General features: G+C 46.6%; 1 protein-coding gene across 1 annotated transcript in view; it reads left to right on the top strand.

Moving 5' to 3' along the window:
• The window catches only part of c30h1orf50 (chromosome 30 C1orf50 homolog), a 31,105-nt gene extending 8,670 nt beyond the window's left edge, over window positions 1-22,435 (top strand). The window contains exons 3-5 of the mRNA XM_080215309.1: window positions 14,062-14,148; window positions 17,113-17,244; window positions 21,255-22,435. Of these exons, the coding sequence (XP_080071435.1) occupies window positions 14,062-14,148; window positions 17,113-17,244; window positions 21,255-21,548 (513 nt within the window). The 3' untranslated portion in view covers window positions 21,549-22,435. The remainder of the gene's footprint in view (window positions 1-14,061; window positions 14,149-17,112; window positions 17,245-21,254) is intronic.
• The last annotated feature ends 41 nt before the right edge of the window (window positions 22,436-22,476 follow it).

Genomic DNA, 22,476 nt, shown 5'->3' with positions numbered 1-22,476 from the left:
TGTTCTGAGCCAGGAATCGAACCAGGTCCCTGTTACTGTGAGGTATGCTAATCACTGTGACACCACATCTTGTGTCATCTGCAGAGTTAGCATGACAATACAGTGGGTTGGGATGGCTGATGTAATATCAGGTCTATGGGCACAATGTCTGGAATGTGTTGGTCACCACATTCCAGAGGAGGGAGCGCGGATTGTCAGGTTTATTACCATCAATATCATGGTGTTTACCTCTTGCCTCATTTCACCAGCAAAAAAATGTGGCTCTACCAGCTATCAGGCCCTCCCACTGTGGCCTTTCCTTCCACCGCTCTGCACACTGACAGTCTGATTTGTTCAAACTTGTCAGGATGTGGAGATGCCAGCGTAGGACTGGGGTAAACACAGTAAGAAGTCTGACAACACCAGGTTTAAGTCCAACCAATTTATTTGACAGTAAACTCACAAGCTTTCGAGGTTTCCCTCTTCGTCAGGTGGACTGAGAGTTTAACCTCGAAAGCTTGTGAGTTTACTATCAAATAAATCGGTTGGACTAAAAGCTGGTGTTGTCAGACTTCTTACCAAACTTGACAGTACAACACATTTTTTAAAAATGTCTCAGGTCGGTGATGCATCGCTTTCAGTACGAGAATTTAAGGATGTTCCTTTTAACAGCAGCCAGGGTATTATCAGTGTTACAAAAAAGAGATTGGTTAGATTGTGACGCAAGTTATCCTGTTAGAAGTTGCCCAACTGTCTTAACTGCGTGCGCTATTTTGAACAGAAACCACTCTGCGCACAATACGGATGCCTGCATTTCACACATCTATATTTACTTCGCCAACACTCCCTCCCCCTCACTCGGTAACTAAGGAAGTAAAGTGTGCACAACCATCTGAAGAAACACTGACGCATTCTAGTCTTCAAACTTTAAAGACAAGCTTGGTTGACAAACACTCAAAAGGGTAAAGTTCACGCCCTGTTCCCGTTTCTTATTTACTACCCAGGGATGCGATTAGTCTCACTGGGATTCCCGTTAGCCTCTGACTAAAGTGCTGGATTAGCAATAGCAAAGATAGCAGTGATGTGGCTGATTATGATCTAACGGGGTGGGTGTTACTTTGACTGCGATTTAGAATTGACAGAAACAGTGAGCAGCTGAATCAAAATGTTTATTCAAATAAAAAAAATCTATTTACATGGGATCCAGTCAACACGATCTTCCAGTCCTGCCGACGGTTACCCCCCCGCACACACACACACACACACCCGCCATGGGTTCCCCAGCAGCAGAGAGTGGAAGCAATTGGAAAATGCGTTGACAGTGGTGGGACAGCATGATCCCAGTCTAAGCCTGGAATAACCCCACACAGACTAGTGCCCTTTCACCAGATTCCCTTTATTTACAAACGTAATTCCATTCTTAAGAGTGCTTCAGGTATAAAGTCAGAATCCGGAATAAAAATAAAGTTTACCTATTAGTCACAAGTCAAGCTTACGTTAACACTGCAATGAAGTTACTGTCAAATTCCCTTACTCGCCACAGTCCAGCGCCTATCCAGATAATGCACCTAACCCAGCACGTCCTTCAGAATGTGGGAGGAAACCGGAGCACCCAGAGGAAACCCACATAAGAACATAAGAACATAAGAAATAGGAGCAGGAGTAGGCCATCTGGCCCTTCGAGCCTGCCCCGCCATTCAGTAAGATCATGGCTGATCTGTCGTGGCTCAGTTCCACTTTCCCGCCCTCTCCCCATAACCCTTAATCCCCTCTCTTATCAAAAACCCATCAACCCGCTTCTTAAAAATATTTAGCGAGGCACCCTCCACCACTTCAACGGGCAGAGAATTCCAGAGATTCACCACCCTTTGAGTGAAGAAGTTCCTCCTCAACTCCGTTCTGAACCGCCCCCCCTTTATCTTGAGGCTGTGCCCCCTAGTCCTACTGTCTTTTTTGAGCGGGAAGAGTCTTTCCACCTCTATCCTATCCATCCCATTCATCATCTTATACGTCTCAATGAGATCTCCCCTCATTCTTCTAAACTCTAACGAGTACAAGCCTAGTTTATTCAGCCTCTCCTCATAGCTCAACCCCCTCAACTCCGGTATCAGCCTAGTAAACCTCCTCTGCACTCCCTCCAGGGCCAAAACATCCTTGCGCAGGTGCGGCGCCCAAAACTGCACACAGTACTCCAGCTGCGGCCTCACCAATGCCCTATACAGCTGCAGCAAGACCTCCCTACTTTTATATTCAATCCCCCTCGCTATGAAGGCCAGCATCCCATTCGCCTTCCTGACCACCTGCTGCACTTGCAGGCTGGGTTTTTGCGACTCATGCACAAGGACCCCGAGGTCCCTCTGCACCGTCGCCTGCTGCAGTTTTTCGCCACATAAGTAATAGTCCTTCCTACCATTCTTCCTACCAAAGTGGACCACCTCACACTTGCCAACATTAAATTCCATTTGCCATTTCCTGGCCCATTCGCCCAGCCTATCTAGATCCTTCTGCAGACTCTCCACACCCTCCGCACAATTTGCCTTTCCCCCAATCTTAGTGTCATCAGCAAATTTCGACACCCTACACTCGGTTCCCTCCTCCAGATCATCTATATAAATGGTAAATAGCTGAGGCCCCAGCACCGACCCCTGGGGCACCCCACTAGTCACCAACCGCCAATCCGAATAGCACCCATTGACCCCCACTCTCTGCCTCCTATTTGACAACCAATCCTCTATCCACGCTAACACCCTACCCCCAACTCCATGTCCTCTGACCTTCTGCAGTAACCTCTTGTGAGGTACCTTATCAAACGCCTTCTGAAAATCCAGAAAGACCACATCCACCGGCTCTCCTCTATCCACCGCCCTAGACACATCCTCATAGAACTCCAGTAAATTTGTCAGACACGACTTCCCTTTAATGAAACCGTGTTGCGTCTGCCCTATCAAGCAATTCCCTTCAAGATGCCTCGCAATTTCCTCCTTAATGACGGATTCTAACATTTTACCTACCACAGACGTTAAACTAACCGGCCTGTAATTCCCCGCCTTTTGCCTGGCACCCTTCTTAAACAACGGCGTAACATTAGCCGTTTTCCAATCCTCCGGCACTTCCCCGGAATCCAGCGACGTCTGGAAAATAACCACCAAGGCATCCACTATCACCTCCGCCATTTCTTTCAGAACCCTCGGATGCATTCCATCCGGTCCTGGGGACTTGTCCACAATCAGCCCCTCCAGTCTGTCGCGCACCACCTCTCTAGTAACAGTAATGTCATTAAGACCCTCCAGTCCTACCACCTTTCCATCGCTAACACCCGGCAAATTATTCACGTCCTCCTCCGTGAAGACAGAAACAAAAAAGTTATTCAAGACCTTAGCCATATCCCCATCCCCTACCACTAGGTCCCCTTTCTCATCCTCTAAAGGACCAACGTTCACCCTAGCCAGCCTCTTCCTTTTTATATATTTATAAAAACTCTTGCTATCCTTTTTTATATTAAGCGCTAGCCCAGCTTCATAGCTTCTTCTACCCTCCTTTATCAACTTTTTTGTCAATCTTTGTTGACATTTAAACCTTTCCCAATCCTCTTCTCGCCCACTGCTCTTAGCTACTCTAAATTCCTCCGCTTTTAATTTAACACTTTCCTTCACCTCCTTCGTTATCCACGGCTTATTACCTCTCTTCCTACTGTCCTTTTTAACCATCGGAATAAATTTCTGCTGAGCACCAAGAAAGATCTCCTTAAAGATCCTCCACTGCTCCTCAGCAGACCTACCTTCCAACGCGCTCCCCCAGTCCACATTCGCCAATTCTTCTCTCATCCTACCATACTCCCCTCTATTCAAACAAAGGACACGTGTCCGGGAACCCACTTTCTCCTCCTCCATCTGCAACAGAAACTCCACCATACAATGATCACTCTCTCCAAGAGGATCCTTCACCTCAAGGTCCCTAATTCTACCCGCCTCATTACATAGCACCAGATCCAAGATAGCTCGCTCCCTCGTCGGCTCCAACACACACTGTTCCAGGAAACTATCCCGGCAGCATTCCAAGAACTCCTCCTAGACATGAGGAGAATGTGCAAACTCCACACAGACAGTGATCCAAGCCGGGAATCGAACCCAGGACACCGTACTGAAAAGCAGCAGTGCTAACCACTGTGCCACCGTGCCACCCATGCTGCCGTGCCACCCATATGTTAGTAGCCCTGACACTCCTCAATATATACATAGGTGAGATTCCCTGATTGGGCAGGCAGGAAATCCGAGTACTCCGGTTTCCTCCTGGCATCCAAAGATGTTAGATAGATTGGCTATGCTAAATTGCCCCTGAGTGTCAGGGGGATTAGATGGTAATTGTGGGTGTACGGGGGGGGGTAAGGCCTGGATGGGATTGTTGTCAGTGCAGGATCTATGGGCTGAATGGCCTCCTTCTGCACTGTAAGGGTTCTCAATCAGGGAGCTCATACTCCAAGAGGCCAACCTCATGGGCCTCATTGAGGCCATTACACAGCCAATGGCGTGCTGCCTCTGCCACCACAAAACACGCCAAGGGGTGGGTGGAAAATCCCACCTTTTGTCTTTCTCTTTATCATTTGATTCTGGATTGAGAGGTTATTATGGAAAATAAAAGCTCATGGTGTCGGGGCTAACACATTAGCATGAATGGAAAATTGACTGGCAGAAAACAGAAAGTAGGCGTAAATGGGTCTTTATCTGATTGGCAGGATGTGACTAATGGAGTCCCACCGGGGTTTGTGCTCAACCTCTTACAATTGATATCAATGATTTAGATGAATGGAGTGAGGTCATGGTGACTAAATTTGAATGTTATACATTATAGATAGATAGGAAAATATGTTGTGAAGACAGAAGTGCTGAAATTCTACCGCGCTGCCTGCCATGGCAATGGGAGCGAGCGAGGGACGGAAAACAGGAAAGTCCATTGACCTCAGGCGGGATTTTCCAGTCTTAGGTCGAGCGGGTGTTGTAAATTCCCGCCCAAGGAGTTCACAGTAAAATACAAATAGGTTGAGTGAGTGGATTGACTATTAAGTTGAGTTACAACAATATTGGCAGATGGAATATAATGTGGGAAGCTGTGAAGTGGTCCACTTCAGGGCAGGGAATCTAAAAAAAGCAGACAATTACTTAAACAGAGAATGACTAGAATGTCAAGGTGTAGCGGGATAAGTCACAAAAAGTTAGTGTGCAGGTACCACGTGTAATCAAGAGGGCTAATGGAATTCTATCCTTTATTATGAGAGGAATTTAACATAAAAGTAAATATGTTATACAGGACATTGGTGAGACTGCATCCTGAATAAAATTTAAAGTTTATTAGTGTCACAAGTGGGCTCACATTAACACGGTGGTGAGGTTACTGTGAAAATCCCCTCCTGCATGCAGTTTTGATCTCCCTACTTAAGGAAGGACATAAATGCATTGAAGATGATTCTGAGGAGATTTACTAGATTGATACCAGGAATGAGTGAGTTATTTAATCAGTTTAAGTTGGAGAGTTTGAGTTTGTTTCCACTGGAGTTTAGAAGAGTGAGGTGTGACTTGATTGAAATATGTAAGGGTTTGACATGGTGGACGTGAAAAGAATATTTCCTCTTATGGGTGAATCCAGAACTAAGGGACAATATTTTAAAATTAGGTGTCACCCTTTTAGAACAGAGGTGAGGAGAAATATTTTCTCTCAGTTATGTGACTTTGGAACTCTCTGCCTCAGAAGGCAGTGGAGAGAGTATTATTAAGGCAAAGGTAGATAGATTCTTGTTAAGCAAGGGAAGCAAAGGTTATTGGGGTTAGATGGGAACTCAAACAGATCAACTATGATCCCATTGAAGGACAGAGCAGGCTCGAGGGGCCGAATGGCTTAATTCTGCTCCTTTCTGGTGTGTTCACATGTACCCGGAATGCTAAAATTAGAGCATTAAGGTAAACAGAATGAGTTTGGGGTAGAGTGGAACAGACAGCTGAGGAACAGAGCTGGGGAGGGAAGGCTGCAATGGTAGGCCCGGGATAGAGGATGCATTGGAAGAGTACAAAGGCTCTACAGCTCCAGATAATGAGATGGAAAGGAAATCTAACATCTGTGGCAGGTTGAGAAATTCAAAAGCAAATTTAATAAATAAAATTTCAAATGCCACTTGGAATGGGAAAAGGGATGTGAGAAAAGCAACAGTGCCACCTAGCATTTGAAGTAAATATTGTGATTCACAAAGCTCAAGGTGAACCTGAATCCAGGCCAGGGTTGGAAATACAGAGATGGGACATTTCCCAGGACCTGGGATAAAGGGGGTGAGAAGTTGGAATTTTTGTCCCAGAATGCAGACTGGATTGGAAGTCAGGCCTCCTACTCCTGGTACCAGTTGCTCAGTGTGGAGGTGGGCTGGGCGGAATCCTTCAGTGCTCTGGATGGGACTTTATTGAAGATATTTTTAAAACAAAAACAAAATTCCTTCAACCCCCTCCTCCTCATCTGCCCCCACCACACACACAAATGGACGCTCCCCATACCTCATTCATGCCAACCTTGGCAATCCCATGCCCCCTGCCTATCCCTACACTAATCCCTGCTCCCCACTCATCCCCACTGCACCTTGTAGCCTCAATGTCAACTCATACCAGCCTCTGCACCCCATCTACCATGCATTGCCCTTACCCACTCCATGCCAGCTCACCTAGTATCCACCATGGACAAAACACAGAACACATGCTGACATAAAATTATGTGTCTGTTGACTATTAAAAAAAATCTAACTGATTAAAACACTGATTGTACATTGTAATTCCTTCAACTAACCCCTTATGTAAATTCTAACTTGCAGACCAAGTAATTCCCCCTGTCAGATTGCAATCAGCCACATCACTGCCCTCTTTCCTCATGTTAATCTGAAAGGTTTAGAGGGATAGGGGTCAAACACAGGCAAATGGGACTAGTTCAGTTTAGGACAGCATGAATGAGTCGGGCTGAAGGGCCTGTTTCCGTGGTGTATACCTCTATGACTCTATGACATATAAGAACATAAGAACATAAGAAATAGGAGCAGGAGTAGGCCATCTAGCCCCTCGAGCCTGCCCCGCCATTCAATAAGATCATGGCTGATCTGTTGTGGCTCAGTTCCACTTTCCCGCCCTCTCCCCATAACCCTTAATCCCCTCTCTTATCAAGAACCCATCAACCCGCTTCTTAAAAATATTTAGCGAGGCAGCCTCCACCACTTCAACGGGCAGAGAATTCCAGAGATTCACCACCCTTTGAGTGAAGAAGTTCCTCCTCAACTCCGTTCTAAACCGCCTCCCCTTTATCTTGAGGCTGTGCCCCCTAGTCCTACTGTCTTTTTTGAGCAGGAAGAGTCTCTCCACCTCTATCCTATCCATCCCATTCATCATCTTATACGTCTCAATGAGATCTCCCCTCATTCTTCTAAACTCTAACGAGTACAAGTCAAAGGCTAATGGGGAATCTCAGTGAGACTAATCGCATCTCTGATTATTTAATAAAAAATAGACTTGTAATCACAATACTAATACATGCGCAGGAGGTGTATGTGAAATTTAACATGGTGGCAGCAGATTCAGGCCAGTGAATAGACTTATAGTGGAGAAATTATCATGTTATAGATTGTGTCTCTGAATATTGATATAATGCCCTATTAAATCAGCCAACTATAAAGCTGATGTGATTCCTCCGGCTACAAGACAAAACAAAACGACCTGCATTTATATAGCACCTTTCACAACCTCTGGACATCCAAATTGCTTCAAAGCCAATTAAGTACTTCTGCCGTACGGCCACTATTGTGATGTAGGAAACACAGCAACCAATTTGCACAGAGCAAGCTCCCACTACAGCAGTGAAATAAATTGTTCTACTGATTTGGGCTGAGGGGCAAATATTGGCTGGGTGTGGTGACCTTCATGAGGTTGGCCTCTTGGGGTATGAGCTCCCTGATTGAGGTAATGATTGCCTGTCCGATCAGGGAGTCTCACCTGTGTATATATTGAGGAGCGTCTGGGCTACTGACACTCTGGATTCTGACTTTGTACCTGAAGTGCTTTTAGGAATAGAGATAAGTTTGTAAGTAAAGGGAATCTGGTGAAGGGACTCCGACCTCTGAGGATTTGTAGAAACATAGAATCCTACAGTGCAAAATGAGGCCATTCGACCCATTTAGTCTGCACCACTCACATTCCCACCCATTCTCATTCTCATAACACCACGTATTTATCCTAGTTAGTTCCCTGACACTAAGAGGCAATTTAGAATGGCCAATCCATCTAACTCACACACTGTAGGAGAAAACCGGAGCACCCGGAGGAAACCCGTGCAGACATGGGAAGAGTGTACAAACTCCACGCAGACAGCGACCCAAGGTTGGAATTGAACCTGGGTCCCTGGTGCTGTGAGGCAGCAGTGCCACCGGACACCCAGGAAACCTACCTGCTCATCAGAAATAATGGTGGGGGTCTTTGTATGCCTACCTTAGAGGCCAGATTGGTTTAACACCACATCCAAAAGACATCAGGTGAGATTTAATGGCCCTGCCTGAGTGGCAGAATCTTCTAGCCCTGCCGAAGGCCCATCCCCAACAGGGCAGATTCTCCGGCAAAGGGATGGGTGAGCCGTGCATTGTGCCGTGAATTTTGGTGGAAGGCCCTACCAGCCTAGATTTTGCCTAGAGTCGGGTGCTCCTCACTGAGTCACGCCTGCCACCTGTTTGTATTTGAAAAATAACACCACCCTACCCGCTCAGCTTTCTGTGGCTGATTCCCAGCCGCAGTGCATTTCCTATCGAGTCTCAGGAGGCTGTTTGTCTGCCCAGTCAGTCAGTCAGACGCTGGACTGAAACCACTCCTTATACAGAAGTGAAACCTCATTTTCTCGATTTGCAATCATGCGAGTCAGGTTTGATCACACGGAGAAAGGAAGCAACACAAACTGCCTTTGTCCTGTGTGCAGAACATCCCAAAGTGTGTCATGTACCTTGAAGATCGAACAAATACTCCAGCCAATTTTGACGCTACCGGTGTTCCATAACCAGATCAGAGAAAGAGAAGTTTCCATTTACAACACGGCAATTTACAGCAAATTACTTTTGAAATGCAGTCACCGTCAGAAAGTAGGAGCGATTGGTTAACAAGGCTTCTTGACCCGAAAACTGGGGAGACTTCATGCTCTACAACTAACCCTAATTGTCTTCAGCTTTAGCAAGCAACCAGAAAGGGCAGACAGGTGCCGGAATTCTACTGCCCCACCAGCCACGGAATCGGAGCGGGCGAGGGGCGGAAAACAGGAATGTCCATTGACCTCGAGCTGGAGTTTTTGGTCTTACTCGAGCAAGTAAATCCCGCCAAGGGTGTTGGTTTAACATCTCATCTAGAAGACAGCATCTCTGACACTGTAGCACTCCCTCAATACTGCCACAAATTGTCAATCTAAATCATACATTTAACCATAGAATATCTGTATTGTCGAGGGAGGCCATTTGGCCCATCAAGCCTGCACCGACGCCCTCCTCTCTGCCCTATCCTCGTAACCCTGTGCACTTACCATGGCTAATCCCGCCTAACCAACATATCTTGGGACATTAAGGGGCAATTTAGCATTATCAGTCAACCTAAATTGTACATCTTTGGAGTGTGGGAGGAATCCAGAGCACCCAGAGGAAACCTATGCAGACAAGGGGAGAACATGCAAACTCCACAGTGATCCAAGGCCAGAATTAAACGCAGGTCCCTGGCACTGTGAGGCAGCAGTGATAACCACTGTGCCACCGTCCTGTAATTCAAGAATTATAGTAGAGCTTGAACCCACAACCATCTGACTGATAGGGATGACCACTACACAATAGTAGAGAAGTGGATCAAATTGATTGACTTAGGGGCTGCACGGTTACACGGTGGTTAGCACTGCTGCTTCACAGTGCCAGGGACCTGTGTTTCATTCCTGGCTTGGGTCACTGTCTGTGTGGAATTTGCACATTCTCCCCATGTTTGCATAGGTTTCCTCCGGATGCTCCAGTTCCTTCCCACAGCCCGAAAGACATGCTGGTTAGTTGCATTGGCCGTGCTAAATTCTCCCTCAGTGTACCGGAACAGGCACCGGAGTGTGGCAACTAGAAGATTTTCAGAGTAACTTCACCACAGTATTAATGTAAGCCTACTTGTGACACTAATAAATAAACTCAAACTTAGCTGATACAACTGATTGGCTTGCTAGAAGCCACTGCGCAAGGCACATATCCGTGTGGGATTGGCATCATGCGTAGGTTAGCTAATTAAGCAGGTTGGATGTCAGGATGGCATAGTGGTTAGTACTTTCCTAGGACCTGGATTCGATTCCTGGCTGGGGCCACTGTCTGTGCAGAGACTGCACATTCTCCCGTGTCTGCTTGGGTTTCCTCCAGGTGCTCCAACATCCTCCCACAGTCACAAATACGTACACGGTTAGGTCACGCTAAATTTCCCCTTAGTTTGGCTGTGTGTCTGATTCTGGCTATGCTTGATGTGGAGTGACGCCCCTCAAGCTATAAGCCCTTGGCAACAAGCTAGCTACCTGTTCCAGTGATAACTAGGAATTGCAACGGACAAAAAAGTCTGACCTATGCACTGAGTGCGAAAAGGTTGAGAGAGAGAGTTAAGCAGACAGGTTTCCTTCCTGAAAACCTGAAGTTTAGCTTTTTAGCAACCTGATAACTTCAAGCTATTGATATCAGCCTTTGACTAATGGATTTTCTTTTTCCCTTGTAAACTTAATGTGAAATCTCAAACTGTCACGGGACATAAACCTGGGTTCTCTGGATCTGTAAGTCAACCCCAAGATTTCTGTACCAGTAACATAACCACCGCACTACTGTATCTCCGTGGCCAGCTCCACCCCAGAGCTAACTCCTCCACTCACAACTTCCTGCTTGCTCCTTCTACATTTGCATCTGGTTTTCAAAAACAGATTTAATTCCCTTTTAAAATGAAATTGAACCCACATCGACAGCAACTTCCAGCCTATCCTTCAAGGCCTGATCGTATCTCCTTTCTGAATCGATCTCGATATTTCGACTGTACTTTACCTCTTTCTGCTTTGTGCCAAGCGGTTTGAGCCTTCAGCGTAGGTCCTGTTAGTATTTTGGGTGCTTTCCACTCAGGTTTTGACTTCACTGGTTTGTGGTTGTGAAACGTTTAAGACAGAAAAGAAAATCTTTGCAAAATCCCCCCCTCATCCAGTGATGAACCCACTCTGAGTCGCCACAGCAAGCAGCTGAAATAAAAACAAAAAACTTCTGGGAAGACTCAGCTGGTCTGGCAGCATCTCTGTAGAAAGAAACAGGAGTTAATGTTTTGAGTTAAGTGTTTTCTAATCACAGTGGTAACCCAACGCCAGGGAGCCAGGTTCAATTCCCGGCTCGGGTCACTGTTTGTGCAGAGTCTGCACGTTCTCCCCGTGTCTGCATGGGTTTCCTCCAGGTGCTCCACTTTCTTCCCACAATCCAAAAGACATGCTGGTTAGGTGCGTTGGCCGTGTTAAATTCTCCCTCTGTGTACCCGAACAGGCACCGGAGTGTGGTGATTAGGGGATTTTCACAGTAACTTTATGAGCCTACTTGCGACACTAATAAATAAACGTTAAAATTTAAGTTTCTGCTGTGGTGGTTGCAGGCTGCTGTCTAACACTGTACCTACTTGTCATGTGTGAACCTGCACTGAGAGGGTTGGCAAGCATACAAGATATCTCAGCCTGGTCCAGCTAGATCCTGTCGTGCAGGCATGTACATTCCAGCAAGCTTTTGATCAGGACAGATCAGCCGATTATATTTTTCTTCACCACACCCTGTCCCATGGCCCGTGAACATGGAGGCTAATTGGAGCAGTCCGTATTATGCCGTGATTCAGGTCACTTAACTGCACATCAACATTTGCCCACTGTCTCAGCAGGGGGAGTTGCCCCTGTATTTTGTAAATGCCAAATTTGTGTTTACCATAAACTCCAGTAACATAAAACATAGACTATAGAAAAACTACTGCCCTTCGGCCCATAGTTTGCGCTGAACATGTCCCTACCTATTGGTTTATCTATAACCCTCTATCTTACTAAGATATGCTTACCCAAAGTCTCTTAAAAGACCCTATCGAATCCGTCTGTACCACCACTGCCAGCAGCCGATTCCACACACCCACCACCCTCTGAGTGAAAAACTTACCCCTAACATCTCCTCTGTACCTACTCCCCAGCACTTCAAACCTGCATCCTCTTGTGGCAGCCATTTCAACCCTGGGAAAAAGCCTCTGAGAATCCACTCGATCAATACTTCTCAACATCTTGTATACCTCCATTAGGTCACCTCTCATCCTTCATCTCTCTAAGGAGAAAAGACCGAGCTCTCTCAACCTATCCTCATAGGGCATGCCACCCAATCCAGGCAACATCCTTGTAAATCTCCTCTGCACATTTTCTATGGCTTCCACATCCTTCCTGTAATGAGGTGGCCAGAACTGAGCACAGTACTCCAAGTGGGGTCTGACCGCGGTCTTATAAAGCTGCAGCATTATCTCCCGACTCCTAAACTCAATTCCTCGATTGATGAAGGCCAGTACACCAAATGCCTTCTTAGCCACATCTTCTACCTGCGAAGCTGATTTGAGCATCCTATGAATGCGGACCCTAACATCCTTCTGATCTTCCACACTGCCAAGAGTCTTACCCTTAATATTATATTCCGTCATCCCATTTGACCTGCCAAAATGAATCACCACACATTTATCTGGGTTGAAGTCCATCTGCCACTTCTCCGCCCAGTCCTGCATCCTATCTATGTCTCATTGCAACTTCTGATATCCCTCCACACTGTCCACAACACCTCCAAACCTTTGTGTCATTGGCAAACTTACCAACCCAACCCTCCACTTCTTCAGCCAGGTCATTTATAACGACTGACTCAGAAGGAAATCAGAGAATCATAGAATCCTGACAGTGCAGAAGAAAGCTATTTGGTCCACCAAGTCTCCATCAACCCATATCCTGGCTTACCCTGTAACCCCGCCTATTTACCCAGCTAATCCCCCAAACCTATATATCTTAGAACACTAAGGGGCAATTTGGCACTGCCAATCCACCTGACCTATACATCTATGGACTGTGGGAGGAAACTGGAGTACCCGGAGAAAATCCATGCAGACACAGGGAGAATGTGCAAACTCCACACACACAGTCACCCAAGGCTGGAATCAAGCCTGGATCCCTGGCACTACGAGGCAGCAATGCTAACCACTGTCCCTCCGTGCTGCCCCTATTGGGTACCTCCAGTGCTTGGCAAGTTTTTCATATCACAAGCTGGAGCAATTAAGATCATAGATACATGATGTTGAGAAGTACATCTTCACACTAAAGGGTTGTGGGAATCCAGAATTCTCCTCAACAGCCTGTTGAGGTTAACTGAGAATTTCAAGACCACGATTGATGGATTTTTGTCAGGGTTAGGTATTCAGGGTAATTGAACCAAGGCAGACAGATGAAGTTAAGTTAAATTGGTACAGGTTAGAGGGGCTGAATGGCCTACTGCTGTTCCCACTTGTATAGTGATGAGCAAAGAGAAGAATGGATTCCAGGCAGTGGGATCACCATCATGGGATGAGACTGGCAGATCTAGGGAGGCAGTGGCACAATGGAATTATCACTGGACTAGCAAGGTAACCAAGTTTGAATCCCATCACAGCAGATGGTGAAATGTAAATTCAATAACAATCTGGAATTAAAAGTCAATTGATAATCGTGAAATCATTGTTAATTGTCACTAAAAATCCATCTGGCTCGCTAATGCCTTTTGGGGAAGGAAATCTGCCCTTTTTATCCAGTCTGGCCTACGTGTGACTCTAGACCCACAGCAATGTGGGTGACCCTCAAATGCCCTCTGAAATGGAGGTCGCTTAGGGACGGATAATAAACGCTGGCCCTGTTAACAACAGCCCATCCCGTAAAAATGAATAAAAAAGATTAGTGTGGGGCAAGTCTTACTGTCGAGCCTATTTGAGAACCTTGTTGTGCTAAGTTTGAGCACTTGTATTTCCTCAGGCAGATGACTTTGTTCGTGCCAATGCCTGTAATAGACTAACTGAGATTGCTGAGCAGATGCAATACCTCCAGGAGAAAGCAAGAAAGGTAAGAGGTGCCTTCCATTTCTGTATCATCGTTCCTCTCTCTCTACCATCCTCCCACTGCTTCAGTTCCTCAACCCCAGACTGGAGGGCTGGCCTACTTCTCTGGGTTCTCAGTGAGCCTGGCTCTGGCTGACAGATGCCCCAAATGAAGCTGCGGGGAAAATTGTCAAACAATTCTGGCATTCCAATTTCACTTTCTTTAAAGATGGAACTGGATTGCAGGGATCCCGGTGGTAATTTTCATTTTCTAGTTGCTGCTCTTCCCAGTGCTGGTGTGTTTTATTGTACTCAGGCTCAGCAGTGGCTAGGCCTTGGGGACAGGGTGGGACCAGCTCTCAAGACTGCCAGCAACCAGAATAAAATGATGGTATTTTAACCTCCAGGCTTGCTAATGGCATCAATTATGTTTGTCTCTGGTGTTTTTTCCATGATTGGCCATGGTGCCTTCAGTTATCTAGGCCCTAAATATTTAAATTTATTCCTTTTCACCTCTCCATCTCTCTCCTGCCTTCAGGCTCCATGTTAAACCTATCCCTTGTGATCACCTGTCCTAATGTCTCCTTCCTTGCAGTTTACTTATTGCGTCTGTGCAAAGCCTTGGTGAGACCACACCTGGAGTATTATGTACAGGTTTAGTCTCCTTACCAAAGAAAGGATAGAGTAAAATCATAGAATCCCCACAGTGCAGGAGGTCATTCAGCCCATTGAGTATGCACCGACCACAATCCCACCCAGACCCTATTCCTGTAACACACATATTTACCCTGCTAATCCCCCTGAAACGAGGGTCAATTTGGCATATACTTGTCACAGTGCAGCCAAACTTTGCCAGGCTGATTCCTGGAATGTCAGGATTGTCGTATGAGGAGAGATTGAGTCAACGGGGCCTGTAGTCACTGGAATTTAGAAGAATGAGGGGGATCTAATTGAAACATATAAAATTCTGACAGGGCTGGACAGATCGGATGCAAGGATGATGTTTCCTCTAGCTAAGGCGCCAAGAACAAGAGGTCACAGTCTCAGGATATGGGGTAGGTCATTTAAGATGGAGACGAGGAGAAATTTCTTCACTCAGAGGGTGGCAAACCTGTGGAATACTCTACTATAGAAAACTGTGAAGGTTAAGTCACTGAATATATTTATGAAGGAAAATGGACTTCTATAATCTAAAGGTATCATAGAATCAGGAATAAGGGAATTAAGGGTCATGGGGAGCAGGCGGGTAAGCGGAACTGATCCACTTCAGATCGGCCATGATCTTATTGAATGACAGGGCAGGCTCGAGGGGCTAGATGGCCTACTCCTGCTCATATTTCTTATGTTCTTAATCCCTACAACGCAGTAGGAGGCCATTCGGCCCATCGAGCCTGCACTGCCAACAGCTCTCCCCAGGCCCTATCCCCTTAACCCGACCTATTTACTCCCCAGCACCAAGGGGCAATTTAGCATGGCCAGTCAACCTAACCTGCACATTTTGTCAACAGTTATAGGGAGCGTACTGGAGTATGATGTTGAAATAGAGAATCGGCCGTGATCATATCGCGTGGTGGAGCAGCCCAAACGGCCAAATGACCTACTCCTAGCTTTGATGTTTCTATGTTTGTCTCAATGTTTGCCTGCTTTGCAATGCTGTAAAGCATCTTGGGACATTTAATTGCATTGAAGGCATTAAATAGATGCAAGCTGTTCCTCTGTCCCCAGAGGTACCCGTGAAGGTCTAGCTGTGTTGATTGTTGCTGTTGATTTTTAGTTGCTGGAGGAATTGTTGGTTTCTGTGTTACAGTCGTGGAATATCAGGCTTGCTGTGTCAGCAGCACACGACCAAAGACTGACTCAAACTACTTTCTTTATCTGTGCTAAAATGGCTTAATGTCAGTACACATCAAACAAATATTTCCTCGACTACTGTGGCGATATTGAGAATCTGCAGCAGGGATTCTCGACCCAGTTCAAATCATAGAATCATACAGTGCAGAAGAGGTTCTTTGGCCCACCAAGTCAGCACTGACACGAGAAACATCTGACTTCCCACCTAATCCCATCCAGCAGCACTTGGCTCATAGCCTTAAATGTTCTTTTTGTTCTATTTCCTGACACTTTGCTTAATTTCTTGGCCTGCTTCCCCCGTAAAAGGACAGCCAATCCCACCGGCCTGTTGCTGTTTACCCAGTGGGCATGAGGATGCATCCTGGCTGGTGAAGAACGCACTGTTGGAGGTGACTATCAGATTTGGAGGAGGAGAGGGTCTCCTCTGCAACAAACAGCCGGGGTTCACCCATACTGAAGGAGAAATGGATAAGAACTGAAGCCCAGTCAATGCTGATTGGTGAATGATTGAATTAGCCGGATTGCCTTCTTTATCTCTGTTATGAATACCACAAAGACCATGACGGATTATCAACAGATTTCCTGGTGGGCTTTGTGGAGTGTGACTCGCCTTGTTGAACGAGTGGAGGTTCGCCCAATAGGCAGTGGTCAGCGGAGGTTTTTAACTCTGTAATTTTTCCAGGACCAGTATTGTAAATCCCAAGGAGAAGATGACCTGACTGAAAGCCTGGGACCAACCTTTCCCTTTGGTTCACAACAATGGGTGTTAGCGGCGGGAAAACTGATATTTGGCTGCAAATGGCAGTTTCATTAAGGATTAAATTTTCTCGTCCCGTCTGCCACAGGAATTGTAGCAGGTGAGACAGGACCATACAAAGATCCGTTGATCTCGGATGAGATTTTCCAGTCCTGGAGTAAGCACGGCTGGAAAATCCCACACTCACTCTTAAAATGAAAAGAATTTTGCCCCTTGTTTCCCCACTGTGCCTGGGACTAAGTGTTGGGGCATGGCGGCCAGTTAAGTGGTAGGCGTCCCGGGTAAGGGGACGCTTGTGCCCTATTACTGGTGCCATCGTTCTGCGTATTACTGCCCCTTCATGATCTGATCCTGTGTAATTTCTCTGCATGTTGTGTTCAGGTCCTGGAAGAGGCTAAGAGAGATGCGGATCTCCATCATGTAGCCTGCAATGTTGTGAAGAAGCCAGGCACTGTCTATTTCATGTACAGACGGGAGACTGGGCAGAAATACTTCTCCATCCTTTCCCCAAAGGTCAGTAAGATTTCAACATTTCCAAGTCCTAAGTTGCTGTCTCGTAGCGCCAGGTACCTGCGTTCAATTCTGGCCTTAGGTCTGTGTGGAGTATGCATGTTCTTCCCGTATCTGCGTGGGTTTCCTCCGGGTACTCCGGTTTTCTCCCACACTCCAAAGATGTGCCGGTCAGGTGGATTGGCTATACTAAATTGCCCCTTAGTGTCAGGGGAATTCGCTGGGTAAATGTGTGGGGTTAAGGTTAAGGGAATAGGGCCTGGATGGGATTGTAGTCGGTACAGAATCGATGAGCCAAATGGCCTCCTTCTGCACTGTAGGGATTCTAAGTTGAAAGGAAATCCCGATTAATTGTAGCTACAGTGTGGTGTAGTTTGGGAAAGATCAGGAATGTGGTCTTATTCACTTGACCACGCAGGCTAGGCAGGGTCTTGGCTGTGGCTCTCTTTGTAGCACTGCCTTGAGAATCCTATGGATTTAGTTCCCACTCTGGAGTGGAGCTGCCACCTCAGTCCAGGATTGAAGGTGTTCAAAGTGCCATCTTTCAAATGAGGTATTAAATCGAAGCCCCATCTGCTCCCTCGGGAGGACATAAAAGCTCTCAGGGAAACATTTGAAGAACAGGAACTATCCTGGGGCCTGAATTTAATCCTGCTGCCGATGAACACTCGAGTGCATGTTGGAGCCGATGAGGGAGCGAGCTATCTTGGATCTGGTGTTATGTAATGAGGCGGGTAGAATTAGGGACCTGGTGGTGAAGGATCCTCTTGGGAAGAGTGATCATTGTATGGTGGAGTTTCTGATGCAGATGGAGGAGGAGAAAGTGGGTTGCCGGACATGTGTCCTTTGTTTGAACAGAGGGGAGTATGGTAGGATGAGAGAGGAATTGGCGAATGTTGATTGGGGGAGCGCGTTGGAAGGTAGGTCTGCTGAGGAACAGTGGAGGATCTTTAAGGACATCTTTCTTGGTGCTCAGCAGAAATTTATTCCGATCGTTAAAAAGTATCGTAGGAGGAGAGATAATCAGCCGTGGATAACGAAGGAGGTAAAGGAAAGTGTTAAATTAAAAGCGGATGCGTTTAGAGTAGCTAAGAGTAGTGGGCGAGAAGAGGATTGGGGGAGGTTTAAATGTCAACAAAGAATGACAAAGAAGTTGATAAAGAAGGGTAGGATAAACTATGAAGCTGGGCTAGCGCTTAATATAAAAAAGGATAGCAAGAGTTTTTATAAATACATAAAAAGGAAGAGGCTGGCTAGGGTGAACATTGGACCCTTAGAGGATGAGAGGGGGGACTTAGTGGTAGGGGATGGGGTAATGGCCGAGGCCTTGAATAACTTTTTTGTTTCGGTCTTCACGGAGGAGGACGTGAATAATTTGCCGGGTGTTAGCGATGGAAAGATGGTAGGAGTGGAGGGCCTGAATGACATTATTGTTACTAGAGAGGCGGTGCTCGACAGACTGGAGGGACTGATTGTGGACAAGTCCCCAGGACTGGATGGAATGCATCCAAGGGTTCTGAAAGAAATGGCGGAGGTGATAGTGGATGCCTTGGTGATTATTTTCCAAACGTCGCTGGATTCCGGGGAAGTGCCGGAAGATCGGAAAACGGCTAATGTTACGCCGTTGTTTAAGAAGGGTGCCAGGCAAAAGGCGGGGAATTATAGGCCGGTTAGTTTAACGTCTGTTGCAGGAAAAATGTTAGAATCCATGACCAAGGAGAAAATAGCGAGGCATCTTGAGGAGAGTTGTTTGGTAGAGCAGATGCAGCACGGTTTCGTTAGAGGGAAGTCGTGTCTGACAAATTTATTGGAGTTCTATGAAGATGTGTCTAGGGCGGTGGATAGAGGAGAGCCGGTGGATGTGGTGTTTCTTGATTTTCAGAAGGCGTTTGACAAGGTGCCTCATAAGAGGTTATTACAGAAGGTCAGGGGGCATGGAGTTGGGGGTAGGGTGTTAGCATGGATAGAGGATTGGCTGTCAAATAGGAGGCAGAGAGTGGGGGTCAATGGGTGCTGTTCGGATTGGTGGTTGGTGACTAGTGGAGTGCCCCAGGGGTTGGTGCTGGGGCCTCAGCTATTTACCATTTATATAGATGATCTGGAGGAGGGAACCCAGTGTATGGTGTCGAAATTTGTTGATGACACCAAGATTGGTGGAACGGCAAATTGTGCGGAGGGTATGGAGAGTCTGCAGAAGGATCTAGGTAGGCTGGGTGAATGGGCCAGGAACTGGCAAATGGAATTTAATGTTGGCAAATGTGAGGTTGTCCACTTTGGTAGGAATAATGGTAGGAAGGACTATTACTTACGTGGCGAAAAACTGCAGCATGTGACGGTGCAGAGGGACCTCGGGGTCCTTGTGCATGAGTCGCAAAATCCCAGCCTGCAGGTGCAGCAGGTGGTCAGGAAGGCAAATGGGATGCTGGCCTTCAAAGCGAGGGGGATTGATTATAAAAGTAGGGAGGTCTTGCTGCAGCTGTATAGGGCACTGGTGAGGCCGCAGCTGGAGTACTGTGTGCAGTTTTGGTCGCCGCACTTACGCAAGGATATTTTGGCCTTGGAGGGAGTGCAGAGGAGGTTTACTAGGCTGATTCCGGAGTTGAGGGGGTTGAACTATGAGGAGAGGCTGAATAAACTAGGCTTGTACTCGTTAGAGTTTAGAAGAATGAGGGGAGATCTCATTGAGACATATAAGATGTTGTATGGGATGATAGGATAGAGGTGGAGAGACTCTTCCCGCTCAGAAAGGACAGTAGGACTAGAGGGCACAGCCTCAAGGTAAAGGGGGGGCGGTTTAGAACGGAGTTGAGGAGGAACTTCTTCACTCAAAGGGTGGTGAATCTCTGGAATTCTCTGCCCGTTGAAGTGGTGGAGGCTGCCTTGCTCAATATTTTTAAGACGCGGGTTGATAGGTTTTTGATAAGCGAGGGGATTAAGGGTTATGGGGAGAGGGCGGGAATGTGGAACTGAGCCACGACAGATCAGCCATGATCTTATTGAATGGCGGGGCAGGCTCGAGGGGCTAGATGACCTACTCCTGCTCCTATTTCTTATGTTTTTATGTTCTTAATGCTCCTTCCTGGCTGGTTTTGGGGCAAGAACATGAAATTGCATGAATAGGATTCCCTCAGGGATCCCACCCATCTTGTGATTATTTGTTGGGGTGAACAGGGTCTCAGACATGAAGCTTGCCCTTTGCCCCATTATGAGCCTTTTCCCTTCCAGCCTCAGTTTCTAGGCTCCTCGGCACTGGATAGATCAGGATGGAGAACTGAAAAATGTAGAATCCTCAATCTTGCAGGAAGGGTAGGGATAGGGTGGGAACACCCATCAGAATGGGGTGGAGGGGTCAGTAATTTGGCTTGGGATGCCATCTCCTCAAGGATTGGATACCACCAGACCTCCCTATCTCTATCTCCTAACAACCAAGTGCTCCCCTGACAATCCCCCAGGTGTTCCCTTACCTGGAACCCTTACCACACACCTGGCCGCCATGCCATGGACACAGGCACAGTGTTGTAGTGCCTCTTCCAGCCACTGCTGCGCTGTGCCAGGAGGACCTGGACACAGTCTGCCAATCTGATTGGCTGGCATCTCTCCCAAGGCGAGACTGCCTTCCAAGTGGGCACGAAAGTCCTGCCTGCTGCCAATGAACACTCGTAGCAACAGGCCTGTTGGAGCCGACAGGTTCAGGCCTTGATGTCATGGCCTCAACCAACATGACATAAACAGGTATAAAAACTGCAAATGCTGGAACAGGTCTGTGGAGAGAGAAACAAGAGTTAATGTTTCGAATCCGTGTGACTTCAGAACACATCATTTGCTCATTAGCATATTGCTATTTGTGGAGCCTTTCTGATGTAAATTGGGTTGACATTTCTGTTCATTACCACAATAACCACACTTCGAAACTCCCGGTGCTTTGGAGTGATCCATGGTTGTGAAGGTTGCTACGTATTTAAACCTTTCTTTTTTTTTGTTTTAAGTCTGTTGTATTTCACTCTTCACATTAGGACTGGGGGCAGAGCTGCCCGCATGAATTCCTCGGTGCGTACAAGCTGCAACATGACATGTCATGGACCCCGTCCCAGGAGATAGAGAAACGAGATTCAGAAATCAACCTCATTGACAAACTTCTGACCCAACAGCAGACACTGCCACAGAGCACAGGGCCCAACTTTCGAGGGCTCGACCCCATGATATTACCTGCCAGGGAGAACAGTCCGGAACATTCCGCGAGTCCTGGAAAGGAGGCTTCGACTTCAGAAGACACAGAGTTTCCCAATGGCCACACGGGGTCCATTTAAAAGTTTGCTTCCTGCCCATGATCCTTTGCAGTTTGTGGTTTTCCCCTCTCTTGTCTGGGACACGTGATTGTGTGTGTTTTAACTGAAGACAAACACTTTGATGTACTCAGGCCACTTTCCTTTTGCTGACTGCGAATGGTTGACAGTTTTCTACTTATTTTAGATGGGGCCACACTTGCATAAAATAGCGCACTAGGCAGGAGCAAAAAAAAGCACAGTGTGCATTCATCCACTAATGCCAAAAATAGCAAGCACAAGGTTAAAGAGGAAAGATTTCACTTTCCCACTTGTTGCTAATCAACTTTCACATTTACAATCATCTGGCAGTCTCAGACACCTAGACAAAGTAATCCTGGGGTTATATTGCATTTATCTTTGAATGGTGACTGGGTTACGATTTGCTTATTTGAAGGATGTTACCACTGTAACTAGGTTTATTTAATAAGAACAGGGGGGCAGGAGTAGATCAAGAGCTCATCAAGCCTGCTCCACCATTCTGTACAATTACAGCCTCAACTGAATGTTACCATCCACTCCCCACATAGCTTGATCCTCTCTGATGCCAAAAATCTACCTTATCTCAACCTTAAATATATGCAGCGTATGACTGTCAATGACTCTCTGGGGTATTCCAAAGATTCACAACCTTTTGCATGAAGAAATTTCTCCTCACCTCAGTTCTCGGTGAAATCAGCCCTTTATTCTAAGACCGTGTGCCTAGAATTCTAAATTCTTCAGCTGGGGGAACAACCTCACATGTATCAGCACCAATCCACCATGCACAGTGGTTCCCAAACCTCTTCCCAGTTGACCCCACTTTAGAACAAAGGAAAGTACAGCATAGGAACAGGCCCTCCAATTCTGTGCTGATTACAATGCTCTAACTAAACTACAAAAAAAAACCTTTCTTGTACTGCATTCCTCTGTT

The sequence above is a fragment of the Carcharhinus amblyrhynchos genome, chromosome 30 (assembly GCF_965287045.1).
Source record: "Carcharhinus amblyrhynchos chromosome 30, sCarAmb.v2.hapA, whole genome shotgun sequence".
Taxonomy (NCBI): domain Eukaryota; kingdom Metazoa; phylum Chordata; class Chondrichthyes; order Carcharhiniformes; family Carcharhinidae; genus Carcharhinus; species Carcharhinus amblyrhynchos.
Note: the sequence above shows the minus strand (reverse complement) of the source record. Positions and strands in the feature narration are given on the sequence as shown.